Genomic DNA, 16,270 nt, shown 5'->3' with positions numbered 1-16,270 from the left:
TATGACTTTGTACATTCCAAATAATGATTCATAAGAGGACTGATATTGTCAATAGGTATCAATGTAACTGTGAATGGTTGTTTGTCTATCTGTGCCCTTTAACTGGCTGGCGACCAGTTCAGGGTGTACCCTGTTTCTTGCACATTGTCAGTTGGCCTAAGCTCACCTGTGACCTTAGTGAGGACAAGGGCTGCAGAAAATTATGTCTGGATAAAAATATTTACTCTATATAGTTTTATTGGGCAGGTGTTTGTTAATTTGGAATACAAATAATGACATAACATATTTAATTATCTAAAGATTCATTGTAATTGTGATATTCATTGTGGTGTAAAAAGAAAATTCAAGGTCTCAAGATGGCATGAGGTTGAATGAGGCACGCTTTTAAAATTGGTAGAGTCGTCCTCTGCCGGCCATAAGAAGAATTCCACTCCATCCATCCATCCATTCATTTTCCGTATCGCACCTCCTCACTGGGGCCACAGGTGTTCTGGCAGGTATCTGAGTTATCTCTGGGCAAGAGGCGGGGCACCCTGAACTGGTCACCAGTCAGTTCTTCTTCTTCTTCTTTTCCTTTCAACTTGTCCCGTTAGGGGTCGCCACAGCGTGTCATCTTTTGCCATCTCAGCCTATCTCGTGCATCCTCCTCTCTAACACCCACTGTCCTCATGTCCTTCCTCACAACATCCATCAAACTTCTCTTTGGTCTTCCTCTCGCTCTTTTGCCTGGCAGCTCCATCCTCAGCACCCTTCTACCACCAACGTACTCACTCACTCGCCTCTGAACATGTCCAAACCATCGAATTCTTCTCTCTCGAATCTTGTCTCCAAAACATCCAACTTTGGCTGTCCCTCTAATGAGCTCATTTCTAATCCTATCCAACCTGCTCACTCCGAGTGAGAACCTCAACATCTTCATTTTTGCTACCTTGAGTTCTGCTTTGTGTTGTTTCTTCAGTGCCACCGTCTCTAATCCGTACATCATGGCCGGCCTCACCATTGTTTTATAAATTTTGCCCTTCATCCTAGCAGAGACTTTTCTGTCACGTAACACACCAGACACCTTTCGCCAGCTGTTCCAACCTGCTTGGACCCGTTTCTTCACTTCCTTACCACACTCACCATTGCTCTGGATTGTTGACCCTAAATATTTGAAGTCGTCCACCCTCGCTATCTCTTCTCCCTGTAGCCTCACTCTTCCCCCTCCACTTTTCTTATTCACGCACATATATTCTGTTTTACTTCGGCTAATCTTCATTCCTCTCCTTTCCAGTGCATGTCTCCATCTTTCCAATTGTTCCTCTGCATGCTCCCTGCTTTCACTGCATATGACAATATCATCTGCGAACATCATGGTCCAAGGGGATTCCAGTCTAACCTCCTCTGTCAGCCTATCCATTACCACTGCAAACAGGAAGGGGCTCAGAGCTGATCCCTGATGCAGTCCCACCTCCACCTTAAATTCTTCTGTCACACCTAAGGCACACCTCACCATTGTTCTGCTGCCATCATACATGTCCTGTACTATTTTAACATACTTCTCTGCCACACCAGACTTACGCATGCAGTACCAGAGTTCCTCTCTTGGTACTCTGTCATAGGCTTTCTCTAGATCCACAAAGACACAATGTAGCTCCTTCTGACCTTCTCTGTACTTTTCCACGAGCATCCTCAAGGCAAATAATGCATCTGTGGTACTCTTTCTAGGCATAAAACCATACTGTTGCTCGCAGATACTTACTTCTGTCCTGAGTCTAGCCTCCACTACTCTTTCCCATAACTTCATTGTGTGGCTCATCAACTTTATTCCTCTATAGTTCCCAGAGCTCTGAACATCCCCTTTGTTCTTAAAAATGGGAACTAGAACACTTTTCCTCCATTCTTCAGGCATCTTTTTGTCCGCTAGTATTCTGTTGAATAAGTTGGCCAAAAACTCCACAGCCATATCTCCAAATTGCTTCCATACCTCTACCGGTATGTCATCAGGACCAACTGCCTTTGCATTTTTCATCCTTTGTAGTGCCTTTCTGACTTCCCCCTTAGTAATCATTGGCACTTCCTGGTCCTTCACACTTGCCTCATCAACTCTTCCTTCTCTCTCATTTTCTTCATTCATCAACTCCTCAAAGTATTCTTTCCATCTATTTAGCACACTACTGGCACCAGTCAACACATTTCCATCTCTATCCTTAATCACCCTTACCTGCTGCACATCCTTCCCATCTCTATCCCTCTGTCTGGCCAACCTGTAGAGATCCTTTTCTCCTTCTTTCGTGTCCAACCTGGTGTACATGTCTTCATATGCCTCTTGTTTAGCCTTTGCCAACTCTACCTTTGCCCTACGTCGCATCTCGATGTACTCCTTTCGCCTCTCCTCAGTCCTCTCAGTGTCGCACTTCTTCTTCGCTAATCTCTTTCCTTGTATGACTCCCTGTATTTTGGGGTTCCACCACCAAGTCTTCTTCTCCCCTTTCCTACCAAAAGACACACCAAGTACTCTCCTGCCTGTCTCTCTGATTACCTTGGCTGTCGTAGTCCAGTCTTCTGGGAGCTTCTGCTGTCCCTCGAGAGCCTGTCTCACCTCTTTCCGAAAGGCCGCACAACATTCTTCCTTTCTACGCTTCCACCACATGGTTCTCTGCTCTACCTTTGTCTTCTTAATCTTCCTACCCACCACCAGAGTCACCCTACACATCACCATCCTGTGCTGTCGAGCTACACTCTCCCCTACCACTACTTTACAGTCAGTAATCTCCTTCAGATTACATCGTTTGCACAAAATATAATACACCTGCGTGCTTCTTCCTCCGCTCTTGTATGTCACTATATGTTCCTCCCTCTTCTGGAAATAAGTGTTCACTACAGCCATCTCCATCCTTTTTGCAAAGTCCACCGCCATCTGTCCCTCAAAGTTACTTTCCTGGATGCCATACTTTCCCATCACTTCTTCATCGCCCCTGTTTCCTTTACCAATATGTCCATTACAATCTGCACCAATCACAACTCTTTCGCTGTCTGGGATGCTCAGAACTACTTCATCTAGTTCCTTCCAGAATTTCTCTTTCAACTCTAGGTCACATCCTACCTGTGGGGCATAGCCGCTAACCACATTATACATAACACCCTCAATTTCAAATTTTAGTCTCATCACTCAATCTGATACTCTTTTCACCTCCAAGACATTCTTAGCTAGCTCTTCCTTTAAAATAACCCCTACTCCATTTCTCTTCCCATTTACTCCGTGGTAGAATAATTTAAACCCCGCTCCTAAACTTCAAGCCTTACTACCTTTCCACCTGCTCTCTTGGATGCACAGAATATCAACCTTTCTCCTAATCATCATGTCAACCAACTCCTGAGCTTTTCCTGTCATAGTCCCAACATTCAAAGTCCCTACACTCAGTTGTAGGCTCTGTGCATTCCTCTTTTTCTTCTGACGATGGATCCGGTTTCCTCCTTCTTTTTTTACTTCGACCCACAGTAGCTGAATTTCCACCGACGCCCTGCAGGTTAGCAGTGCCAATCAGTTGCAGGGCACATATAAACCTAACAACCATTCACTCCTACAGGCAAAGTTTCAAGTTTACAACTAATCTACTGTGCATGTTTTTGGTATATCACAGGACACTGGAGTGTCCGGAGAAAACCCACGTATACACGGGGAAAACATTCAAACTGCACATCGGGGAGGATGGATTTAAACCTTATCCTCAGAACTGAGAGGCAGATGTGTTAACCAGTTGTCTGTATAGGTTAAATACTTCTTCCAACCACGCATGTTTTCTCATTTCTCAGACACAGTCGTTCTGCAGTATCCATATGCATCCCCATTTTTAGGTCAAATTCATAATTTCTGCAGTGTCATTTTAGAGTGCAACCAAGTTATTCAGCGTGGAAATGTTTAGTAGAGTCGATAAATATAAAAAAATAAATAGAAAATAGTGAAAAATATGACAAGGTAAGGCGGCACGGTGCATCAGCTGGTAAAGCGTTGGCCTCACAGTTCTGAGGTCCCGGGTTCAATCCCGGACCTGCCTCAGTGGAGTTTGCATGTTCTCCCCGTGCCTGCGTGGGTTTCCTCTGGCCACTCCGGTTTCCTCCCACATTCCAAAAGCATGCAACATTAATTGGACACTCTAAATTGCCCCTAGGTGTGATTGTGAGTGCGGCTGTTTGTCTCGATGTGCCCTACGATTGGCTGGCAACCAGTTCAGGGTGTACCCTGCCTCCTGCCCGTTGACAGCTAGAATAGGCTCCAGGACTCCAGCGACCCTCGTGAGGATAAGTGGCAAAGAAAATGGATGGATGGATGACAAGGTATATCAGAACCTGATATGATGACAGGTTTTTTTTCCCCATCTACTCTTGTAGAGGCTTGAGGAAAAAATGACCTGTTTTTTTTTTTTAAACAAAAAAATAGCTGTGGATTACAGATTTATTGTTATAAATTCCTGAAATATTTGCAGGTTTTCCTTAATCTTCCCCTCTCTTGGTTATTTTGCTTTTCAGCTCATTCTCTTTCCAAGCATCCATGCCATGATGGGAAAACTTAAGTGGGCTGATTCTGCTGCATGGCCGAATTCCATGCATAAAGCTAAACACTGGCTTTACTTTGTTCGATTAGCTGGAAAGTCAGTCTCCGCACTCTTTGCATTGTAGTTACACTTAGCACTGATGAAAATGTTGCTCATGGCTAAAATTAAGAGGTTCTTGTACTGGAGTTCAACTGAACAATTCCATTTTACTGAGCCATTAAGTCCATCATTTGTCAGTAGGCTCACATTAATGAGCAGTTGCTACCTGTCTTTAGTTAATAAATAACTTACATTTTTGTGATAAGGCAAAATCGCAAATCAGCTATAATAGATGACATTTGTTGTTCTTTTGTTTGATTAGAGAATAATATTCCAGTGAAGCCTCAGAAGGAATGGGTGCACATGGATAAACTGGAGCCTGAGAAGCTGGAGTGGATGGGGGACATGCCTGCACCCAGAAAAACTCAAACAAAACAGGTTGGTGAGCATCTATCTGTTAGAATAAATTCCAGTTGAACATGATGATATCCTGAGAAAAGACATTCTGTTTTGTTGTTGTTTAGGCGATGCAGGCTCGTTTTGATTTTAACGGAAATTTAATCCCTCCCACGGAGGATTTGCCTGCCCACTTGGGGCTGCATCACCATGGAGAGGAGCCTGAGGTATTTAAGTGATGGATGCTCTTCTGACTCATCTATCAGTTTATACACATCTTTACAGTGTTATTTCATCTTTATACCCACAGCATGCTACCTTATTTATTCCTTTTTTTGCATTCACTTTATCTATTAAATATTACAAACCGTTGTATATACTGTACTAACAACACAGAAAGTTAGGTACACTTGCAAAATACAGTTACGATTCAATTTCACCTGGAGGTGTAGGTGTAATCTCATATGTGAATCTGTTCAAAAACTTTACATTGGCTCAAAATGCCTTTTAGAGATGATAATCAGCTTTGTTTGGTGTCCAAAAATTATTATGTTAACAGTATTGCCGTGGTTTGTATAGTTTTCATGCATCTATTTTCTATGCCAGTAGTTCTCATTAGGGTCTCGGCTGAGCTAGAGACAATCCGGTTTTAACTTTGAGCAACTTAGTTAATGACAGCCCACATATTGGGGAAAAAAAATATTCACGCTTGAATTTTCAACGTTATACAATTTGGTCTTCATATTTTGCATGTGGGAGGAAGCTCAGGGACCTGAACCCCCCCAAAACCCAAGATCTAAGATCTCTCATTGTGACGTACTGCGGTCCACAACTGAGCATTACTATTTCAGTTCTTGCAGTGTATCTCCTTACATTATCTGCTGTCTGACCGAATTTGATGCTGGTCACGCGTTTCCAAGTGAAATTTAATTATCAGTAAAGTAACTCAGTGACTTTTCAAGGTATCTGTGGCAGCACTGGTTATGACCCACCTTTGCTATTCACTCCTGAGGTGACTCATTCTGTATTTTTGTTTTTGTCATACCAGCGTGCAGGTTACTCCCTACAGGAGCTTTTCCTCCTGTCTCGCAGTCAGCTCATCCAACAGAGGAGTTTGTCCCTCAGCACCCTCGGCAATATCCTCGCAAAGGTACACAAACATGCACTCCTCTCAGGCCCGTCAATGGTGTATTTACGCATTACTCATGTATTTGCACATCACACAGGCCCGTGCCGGGGACTATCATTCAACCCTGACAGGTAGTGTACTAGCCACTCTGCTCGATGCCGGTCTTGTCTTCCTGCTTCGTTTTGCGCTGGATGATGGTGTGGAGGGAGTGATGGCCGCCGCCGTGCATGCACTCAGAGCACTTATGGTGTGCACAGAGGATGAAGTAAGACTGTAGTAACCCAAGCAGAACAGCTAATTTGATGGACAAACATTTACACAAAGATTTGCTTCTTGTTTGTCAGGAGTGTTTGGACCTAACCTTCCACTGGTTTCATGGTCATGCCGCATTCCCCCTGATGCCATCTCAGGAGGAAGATGAGGACGATGACGAAGGGCTGGATGAAACTTTAAAAGAGACTGTCAAGGAGAGGGAGGAGAGGAAGACTGATCATGACGTTGCAAGGCAGGATGTCGTTAAGGTGATTTTAGCATTGTATCTAAAAGCATTGCCTCTTACGTTCAAGTGGTCCAAAAATATGACATCCTGGAGAGATGCCATTTCTTTTTCTGGGCACTGTCAAGCTGCCATTGAGAAAACCCCAAACTTCAATGTTGTTTTTTATGATTTGTGCATTTATGTGACATATCAGTCAAAATTAATATAAACTGTCACTGTTTAGGTAAGAATCAAATTAATAACATACTTGTCTGCGTATTTTTTCTGATCTTCATGTTTTTTGTTTCAGGGTCTCTTGAGAATGAAACTTCTCCCCAGATTACGTTACGTCCTTGAGGTTGTCCGGCCCTCTCCTCGGGTTGTTCAGGATATTCTAGAGATCCTGACCCGTATCGCCAGACACTCCTCCTCATCTGCTACTAAGGTAGCCACCCAGTATCATCTTATTAATAGTCTTTATTCCTCTCGTGAGATCTTAATTTGGACATGCTCTCTTAGGTGTTGGACTGTCCTCGCTTGATGGAGACGGTGATGTCGGAGTTCCTTCCCACTTCCTGGACAGTGTCTTCTATTTCCCTCCCTCAGTCTGTTTATGGACTCCCCCTTGCTTGCGCCATGAAGCTCTTAAGGGTTTTGGCTACTTCTGGCAGACACGCATGTGCCAGACTGGTAAGTGTGTTTGCAAACTCGGATTACATATGTTTAATGTGCTTCAGTAAATTTTGTTGTTCTTTTCAACAGCTGAACTCTGTGGGTGTGAGGGAGCGTCTGTCTCGTCTGCTCAGTGCTGAGCCCAGTGAGCTTCTGTTGGAGCCACATGAAACCATCAGAATTACCACAGAAGCCTACAGGATGTGGGCTGTGGCAGCTGGCTATGGCCAGGCCTGCGACTTGTACATGTACGTATGATTTTGAAGATCTTTACTGCCAAAGAGAGCATGTTTGGTTACCAAGTACATAAATACAGTACTTGATTTGGCCTAATCTAATCGCACTGTAATGACTCAGTGTCCTATTCTGTGATTGGTGCTGTTCCACAGAGAGTTGTATCCAGCCTTACTGATGGCATTACAGTCTGTTCGTAGAATGCTGGCTCCCTCTGACCCTCTGCGGCTTTTGCAACTTCAGAGGGTTTTGGCTCTGCTTGCTCTGCTTACTCAGGTCACACATACTGCAGGTTGCCACCAGGAACTGCAGGCTGGCATGGTCAGGTAAAAAAAAAAAAAAAGAAAATACTTGGATAACAGGTCATCAACAGCATATTTCTCAGAGGTTGTATCTGATTCATGATGATGACTGAGCCAAAATAGCAACTACAAAATGAAATGACTAGAATATTGTTCAGTGCGCCACAGAATATCATAATATTCCTGAAATAAAATGCAGACTTGAGTGCTACCGTAACTGTAATATACAATACAATATTATGCAGAAGTAACCACTATTCATGAATGTAAATGATCTTGAATGATGAATGATTAACCCTAATGTAAGATATATATATTTTAAATGTTCTAACCTCACAAATGACAAAAAAAAACATTCCTAAAGTCTTTAACAGTTACATGCACACTTGCAGTCAACGTTATATTCTACATTTTCTTCATTGTATGACTGAAAGTAATACAGTCCATAAGTAAAAAGTGAAGTTGCAATAGCTTTGTGAAAGTGCGTCACATCAGCATCTTTTTATATCATTAAATGAAAGCTATGAATGTGAACAAATTCAGCATTCGCAAATCTTCCGCACAATGTTCATGTTACTCACTTGCAGGCCTTGTAACAAACCACAGCAATTTATTTCGTGCTCGATCTTTTTTTGTTTATTGGATCTTTGGTCTTTGTGTTCTCTTTTCAAGTTCTTTAGGGGATGAATGTCCTCCTCCTCCTCCTGTGTCATGGGGTCACGTCATAGGATTGCCGGCATCACTGTTGGGTCATTTGAAGAGTTTTACGAAGGGTCTTGATAGTCCGCTACTGAGACAGAGCAGTCTGTCACTACTGCCAGCTTACCTGATCTACTTTGAGGCCTTCTACCACCAGATCTCCAAACAGGTTCTCTTCTGCTGTTATTATTGGTCAGCTGTGACTGTGTTTTGTTCAAATCCCGACTACAACTATCCTTATGTCAAAGTGCCCTTGAGCAAGACACGAAACCCTAATTTGCTCCCAGTGTGCATGGCAGCAGTCGCCTATAACTATGTATGTGTGTGTGAGTGGGTAACTGTGAGGTTTTGTAAAGCGCTTTGGGGACTGTGATAGTGTTGATAAAGCGCTGTATAAGTGCAGTCAATTTATCATTCCATCCATTGTCTCTTATGAGTGGCTTTGCTAGCTGATAGCTTTTGAAGATGTTGCGGCATACTTCAGCAATGCACCACGGAAGTTTAGATCAAATATTTTTTTGCTTTATATTATACTATGTATATTTCTCTTTTTCTCAGAAGTGTTTCAGCCAGTGGAAGTTCTTCATGAACTAGAGGAACTGACAACTGAGGTTCTTGTTCCCCTGCTGTCCCATGATGTTGTGCAAGACCTGATAAAGAACCTCAAGTATTTTTTAGTTGGAGTGAAGCCCATAATTGCCATATAATTATTGTTCTCACAGTAAACTTTTTAAAAAAAAAAAAATCCTTCTTCTTTTTTTTTTTTTTTCTATTTACCAGGTCCTTCTCAGTAGTATGTAATGTCCTGTCTAGTCATACGGGTCCAGACATCTCTCCCAGCCTCCCTGGTTTGGCCTGCCCGGGATGGAGGGACCGTCCAGGTTTGATGTCTTCCTCCTCTCCTTTCCCTCTTCTCACAAGCCTGACACTCCTCTTGGAAACTATCACGGGCATCCACAAAGGCCTCACATTCAAGGTTAGTCATTTACAAGATCTGCAATCACTGTAAAGTCATTGCATTTGGTAAATATTTGTATGGGAAAATATCTTATAAATACAAAACATTCAAAAGAAATCCATTACGGACGAATGTAAATGAGCATGCTTTTCTGTGATGCATGACGACATATTTGTACACTACACAAAAATAGTTAATTGTGTGATGTTCATAACGTAGATACACCATAGGTCATAATGGTGGAGTCCTGTATTTTGTTCGCAGAAATTATAGATGATTAAAACTTATATATATTAGAGTAGTCTAGCTATAACTCATTGTTGATTTATTTAGTTTGCTTGTCTATTGTGTTTATATTTGACTTAATCCAGTCGCAACACATCTCCTCTAGTTCACTGGCCTCCTTGCATCAGAACCTGTGATTGGTTACATGCAAAGCATCAGTAAGGCCACTCCCACCCTGTCTCATACCTGGTCCTGGCTCCTCCGTCACGAACACCACCTCATCTACCTGCTGTTGCGCTTGGCATATCGATCGGTAGGTTCATACAGTTAGTTTGAGTGTGAAACTCAAAAAAAATTCTCTATTATGACACATTTGAGCTGGTTAAAGTTCCCATTCTGTGTGCAAATACACCTGATATTTGAAAACTGTATGTCATATCATCAAGCTGTTTTCTGTTTAGGTTTCCATTGAGCCACAAGTGGTAAAGCATGCCTCGCTCTACCACCAGGTGGCACTCGTTCTTCTCCCGTGGTTATTGCCTGGTAGCGAGCACCTTGCTCATGACTTGCTCTCAACCATCATCTTTAGCAAAGACTTCATATCGTGAGTTTTAAAAAGTTTTGCCTTTATTTTCATTTTTGTTTACATTTAACCAAAAGAGCCCTAAATCTTGCTTTTGATATTTCCGGTATTTGTTACACAATGCCCTCTATAAAGACTTTCTTGAGGTACTCCATGCAAAATGGGGCACATAAATATAATGTAATTTTGAAAATTAGATTAAACCCCATGTATTCAAAATTTCATCAAACCAGCAGATGATCAATTTAAAAACAAAAAAGTTGAATCACACTTTTGATTTGAGTGCCGCTTGAGACTGGTGCCATATTAAGTAGACCGCTTTCTGGTTAGTTGATTCACTTATGTGTAACGAGTCTTTGAAAATGTGACACACTGAAATTTGCCAGTTGCTCCTAACTTCTTTTTCCTCTTTTTGAAACTAAGTCAGATATAACAGGTCACACTTGTTTACAGCACTAGCAATTATGTTTAAACCTCTCACATGGTTTTATAATCAAAACTTTGTAATGTTGTGATTTTCAGCAAAGTAATGGCAAGCATCCAAGACAAAACCAAATTAGTGAACCCGATTGATTTTGTAATTCCTCTCCCATGACTCATCTCATGACCTCTGAAATTAATTACACTGTGAAACATGGTAGAAAGTTTACATGACGGAAATGACGCTAAATCAGCATATTATTACCTGTGTAACAATGTCTACAACATGAAACATTCTAATTCCATCTAAACAACAACTTCCAACTAATACTTTTTTTTAGTGAGGGCTACAGCGGCGGTCCAGAGGTCATCGAGCTTGGGGAACTGAAGCTCCAGGAGGAAAGGAGGCATCACACCTCTCCTTCACTACAAACCGTGGGAGCTCTCCTGAGAGAAGCGTCCGCCAACCTGCCCTCCATCCGGGGCTGCTTCCTCACTCACTTCGCCCACCTGGAATCGTCCGTGCTGGTGTCCCAGGACGCCCTCCTCGCCCGAAACCCCTGGATCAAATCCCACCTCCTCCCAGAACTGACCGGACCCACCCTTCCGTCGGACTGGCCTTTCCTTCCACTCGTCAGCCTGTATGAGAAAACCGGGGTGTCTGGTGGCGGAGGGATCTCTGTGGAGGAACTCCCCCAGGGAGCTCTGCTGGCAGTCACACAATGTTTGCAGTGGTTAGTGGTGCTGGAGGTCTGGAGGGAGGAAGCCCTCAAGGTACATAGACCTCTTCTTTCCCTTATTTATTTTTTTCAAGGCCGACATATTCCTTAAAACATGTATTTGATTTTTCTTAGGTAATCCCTCCAGTTGCAAAGCTGGCCCGGCTGTCCTGCGTGTTCCTGTGTTCTAGCGATTTGTTCCTGGAGAGACCAGTTCAGAAACTGACCTGGGCTCTGTTCCGGCTACTATCTAGGTTTCATTTGAACGACTGTATTTAAGTACAATGTATTTCTTTATACAGGGAGTCCATGATTTACGATGTTGCCAAATACAGCATTTCAATATTACGAATAGCACATGATGAATGAGTTTATGTTGCGCCAAAAGAATACACCTTCCCATAGCACAAGATATACAGATTATTACGATTATTACCAATTACTCATTGGTCACTATTTGACAAATTCTGACAAATTTATCCCCTCTAAAGAAAAATGACAAATACCTTGTTCAACCACACTTTTCATGCGTCCAGGCCATCCAAACTGGAATCTCTAGACCTCAACATCCCCCCTCCAGGTCTGGCCTCCTTCCATGATTTGTATTGTGCTCTTCTGGCTCAGTATGAGTCTGTGTCCTTCGGGGACCACCTGTTTGGCTGCTGGATTCTGTTGCCCCTGCAGAGGAAGTACAACGCCACCATGAGGCTGGCCGTGTTTGGGGAACACGTGGGCATTTTGAGGTCATTGGGGGTCACCCCAGATCAGGTGACTAGCCTTATTGTTTGACCTTTGCAATCTATGTTCGTTATTGAATGCTTCTTGAATAACTTTTTCTTGTTGCACTCCGATAATGGAAGCTTGGCATCCCCTTGGAGCGGTTCACTTCTCCTCCAGAAGACTCCCTTCCTCTTGTACGCCTCTACTTCCGCTCTCTCGTTACCGGGAGTGTGAAGCCTTCCTGGTCTCCCATCCTTTATGTGGTTGCTCTGGCTCATGTCAACGCTTTTGTCTTCTCTCAGGATGCTGCGGCGCAGGTATGTTACCATCAAACCAAAATTTAAACGGCTTGGTGACAGCACATATTTGATTTTAGAAAAGACAAAGACAAGTCTTGCAAGTGTTTTGAAATTGGGATAGTGATCGCAGATTTGTAACTCAAAGAGACCGCTGTATGATCAAATCAGGCTGTTTTATGTATCCATCCATCCATTCTCCATAGCCACTAATCTGTTTAGTGTCGGGGGGTACTGGAGCCGTTCGCAGCTGACTTTGGGCGTAAGGCAAACTACACCGTAAACTGGTTGCCAGTCCTTTGCAGGGCAGGCTTGTTGGGGTTGTAAGGCTGTGGCCCGCCTGACACTTTCCACGCACACACACACATAGCTTAGCTTATAGGTGTCACAAAGTGATGACAATCACTATTTATGTCTAAACTCTTCAAATCACTTCAACATGTCACCCGAAGATAGCTGGGATAGGCTCCAGCACGCTCACAACCCCAGTGAAGATAAGCAGTACCGAAATTGCATGGGTAGATATTTTGTATATGTCGCCAGATGACACCAAAGCAAAACGTACTTTTGATGCTTTGGCCTGAGTCAAACCATCAATGGGTGAGTTTTGACAGAATGACAAAGGGTAGGTTTCCCCAAAAATATGTGAATTAGCAAATATCAAACCACAATATATGGATGTTCACATGAAACAATTTGTAACATCTTAACTAAGTTTTAAAAGGACAGAGATGACCTTAAAAAGAAAAAAAAGCCATATATGTTCTTGCTGGGCGCCACGGTGGGTCAGCTGGTAAAGCGTTGGCCTTAGTTCTGAGGACCCGGGTTCGATCCTGGCCCTGCCTGTGTGGAGTTTGCGTGTTCTCCCTGTGCCTGCGTTAGTTTTCTCCGGGAACTCCAGTTTCGTCCCACATCCCAAAAACATGCAGCATTAAATGGACACTCTAAATTGTCCCAAAGTGTGATTGTGAGTGCGGCTGTTTGTCTCGATGTGCCCTGCGATTGGCTGACAACCAGTTCAGGGTGTACCCCGCCTCCTGCCCGTTGACAACTAGGATAGGCTCCAGCACTCCCGCGACCCTCGTGAGGATAAGCGGCAAAGAAAATGGATGGATGGGTGGATGTTCTTGCTGCTCTTATCGTGTTATAGATGACCAACACAACACACCACACCACACACAAGAAAATTTACAGTTCTAGAAACTGAACTCGTTTAGTCTTTTTTGTTAAAATATTCAAATTAGTCTCGATTATCAGTACGTGTGTACTCTAGTTCTTTCTGGATTGCGGACCCACACTTACTGTGTTCAGGCTATGTACTACACATGTGCAAAGATTTAGCGGACAGATGGTTTAGACTGCAGGCTTATCACTGCATTAAATGGGTGGCAGTGCATGTGGCGCCGCTTTGATTTTTTTATCGTAAATTATACACATTTTGTGAAGATTGTGACAGGATATCTTGCTCTATTTTGTATAACCAAGTATGTGCAAAACCCAATCCTACTGTTCCGCTTTGTCATTATGTCAGCTATTTTGTGGTCAGTCCATTTTAGGTTTTGTGTTTTTGTGTTTAGGTAGTTTAATAGGTTGCTTGAACAAATCCCCTAACATCCATTCATCCAATCATCTTTCTTTCATATTGGTTATCCTCACTTGGGTCGCAGGTGAAGTTCTGGGGGTACCACACTTAGTACTACGTTTCCAGATTACATTTTATAGTGCCGAGGCTGCCATCATTGCTGTGTGCAGATGGAGAGATTATGAAAAACACTTGAGGCATGCAGTGCACAAAACAGGAGCCTTTTGATCTTATTTCCCTTCATCCTTCCCAGGAGCTTGAAGCGGCACGACACAACATGATGAGAAAAATCTACTACATGACAGATGAGGTACTTTTTTTTCTGCGTATAATCACACTTTTCATACCCCTCTTCGCTTGCACACACGCTCTGAGGTATTGATCTCGAGCAACTCTCATTGCTTCTTGCATCACATCTCAGGGTTTTTTTTCCCCACTATCCTCTTTATGATACACTCCTTGGAAGAGTGTTTTCATTTCTTTCTATTTCTTATTCTCCCTGCAACAGTCACTGTTTGGAGAAATTTGGGTAATGTGGCGAGGTTGATTCCCTGTCTTTCAGTTATGATAGCAGAGTATGATCTCTAAAATGGAAGTACCAAAAACCTATGAGTTCAAATTGCTGTCTGTGCCTGCCTTCATACAACACCTCAGTGTACCTCGCGGGTTCAGTTCAAACCAGAGATTAGCAAAATATGGCCTGGTGGCCACAGCCTTTAATCTGGCCCACTGGGCATTTTTTGTTTTGGTCTCCCCCCATTCTTCAGTGAAAATACAAAAACAATAAGGAACTCCAGCACAGGTAATATCCACTTCTCACACTCAGAATGAAATCATTTGGGTTTTTTCTCATGCTAATGCCGAATGTGGCTCAGAATACCATGAAGACCGTGGTGGAGCTATCATAGCAATCAACAAAATCTGGAGCTAGTCCTGTAATTTCTCGTGTATAATGCCACGCCCGTGAATAAAGCGCACATCCAAAGTTGGCCCCAGAATTCTGGAAAACTCTTTTATATATGTAGTATGCATTTTTTGCAATACATGATTTTACTTCTACCTTTATGAACAAAACATGATGATCTGAATTTTGTTATTTTTACAGAATATTATTCTGAAGTTGAGCAGTTTATTTGAACACAATATTTACCATAATTTCCAGCCTATAAACTGCGACTTTTTTCACATGCTTTCAACCGTGCGGTTAATGTGGTGATGCAGCTAATTTGTGCATTTTTTCTAACGGCTGCATGGGGGCACTCGAGCGGAAAATGTGGCACTTATGTACCAAACGGTGTTTCCTTTACAAATGAGGCTTATAACCAGGTGCGCTCTGTAGGCCGGGAATTACGGTACTTGCTCTTCTGAAATTCACAGGCCTGCTTTTATTTAGTAAATGAGAAAACACACAGTTGTGCTCTTTTGTTTGCTTAAACTGGTACAATTTGCTTTGCTCTTCACTTCTGCCGCTCTTTTTTTTTCCTTTCTTTAAAACGCAGGTATTAAAGAAGCACTTGCTGCTGTTCCGCCTGCCCAAACAGGACTGTCAATTGGGGTTTGACATGTACAATGAGTTGCCTTCCATAAGAGCAAAGTATCTGGAGACCATCATGGGCCCACAGAAGGGTGGCTGCGGTGAAGTGCAGGAGAGGTGAAGAGGGAAAGGAGAACAGCGACAGAAGTGATTCCTCCCCCCAAAATGACTTCAAATCGAGGATGGGCTTTGGCATCTAATGCCGCTTGCTGTGATTTTGTCCCAGTCATAACATTTACAGAGAAAGTCACGAACTCTTGCACTTCTTACCATCTCAATGAATAATTGAATTTGTTTCCAGTATTGTACATTCTGCCTAACTGCTCCTTTGACAGTTCATGGATGGCTCTTGGTGATGCGATTCAGGAGATGGCAATAGAATTGTACATTTTGATGCACTTTGATGTTTGTGCTTGACTTAGTTGCGTGACATTTTTTTTTTTTTTTTTTACAGAACACAGTGCATGGCACCTGAAAACAGTATGTTGGAGCTATAGTCTTATATCTGTAAAATGTTTGTTTTGTATACCAGTACCGTAATTCCCGGCCTACAGAGCGCACCTGGTTATAAGACTCGGTACACAGAAAGAGTTTAACGCCAGCGCCGCGCAAGCGTTAAACTCTTTCTGTGTACCGAGGCTTATAACCAGTGGTGCTAATGCTAGTGCCGCGCTAACCCTAGCGTGTGAAAAAAGTTGTGGCTTGTAGACTACAAATTACTGTGGTTAAAAATTGCAATGTAAGCTCAA

At 42.8% G+C, this 16,270-nt stretch overlaps 1 protein-coding gene across 1 annotated transcript in view; it reads left to right on the top strand.

Annotated features, from left to right (window-relative positions):
• rpap1 (RNA polymerase II associated protein 1) overlaps window positions 1-16,270 on the top strand; it is a 21,244-nt gene extending 4,974 nt beyond the window's left edge. Inside the window, exons 8-27 of the mRNA XM_061843407.1 lie at window positions 4,897-5,012; window positions 5,099-5,197; window positions 6,019-6,120; window positions 6,197-6,364; window positions 6,444-6,620; window positions 6,888-7,022; window positions 7,097-7,267; window positions 7,340-7,497; window positions 7,639-7,809; window positions 8,458-8,666; window positions 9,046-9,151; window positions 9,265-9,460; window positions 9,834-9,980; window positions 10,129-10,271; window positions 11,012-11,444; window positions 11,525-11,643; window positions 11,926-12,157; window positions 12,250-12,426; window positions 14,241-14,297; window positions 15,487-16,270. Of these exons, the coding sequence (XP_061699391.1) occupies window positions 4,897-5,012; window positions 5,099-5,197; window positions 6,019-6,120; window positions 6,197-6,364; window positions 6,444-6,620; window positions 6,888-7,022; window positions 7,097-7,267; window positions 7,340-7,497; window positions 7,639-7,809; window positions 8,458-8,666; window positions 9,046-9,151; window positions 9,265-9,460; window positions 9,834-9,980; window positions 10,129-10,271; window positions 11,012-11,444; window positions 11,525-11,643; window positions 11,926-12,157; window positions 12,250-12,426; window positions 14,241-14,297; window positions 15,487-15,642 (3,272 nt within the window). The 3' untranslated portion in view covers window positions 15,643-16,270. The remainder of the gene's footprint in view (window positions 1-4,896; window positions 5,013-5,098; window positions 5,198-6,018; window positions 6,121-6,196; window positions 6,365-6,443; window positions 6,621-6,887; window positions 7,023-7,096; window positions 7,268-7,339; window positions 7,498-7,638; window positions 7,810-8,457; window positions 8,667-9,045; window positions 9,152-9,264; window positions 9,461-9,833; window positions 9,981-10,128; window positions 10,272-11,011; window positions 11,445-11,524; window positions 11,644-11,925; window positions 12,158-12,249; window positions 12,427-14,240; window positions 14,298-15,486) is intronic.

This window comes from Syngnathoides biaculeatus, chromosome 15 (genome assembly GCF_019802595.1).
Source record: "Syngnathoides biaculeatus isolate LvHL_M chromosome 15, ASM1980259v1, whole genome shotgun sequence".
NCBI classification, from domain to species: Eukaryota; Metazoa; Chordata; class Actinopteri; order Syngnathiformes; family Syngnathidae; genus Syngnathoides; species Syngnathoides biaculeatus.
This window is presented reverse-complemented; position numbering and strand designations above follow the sequence as displayed.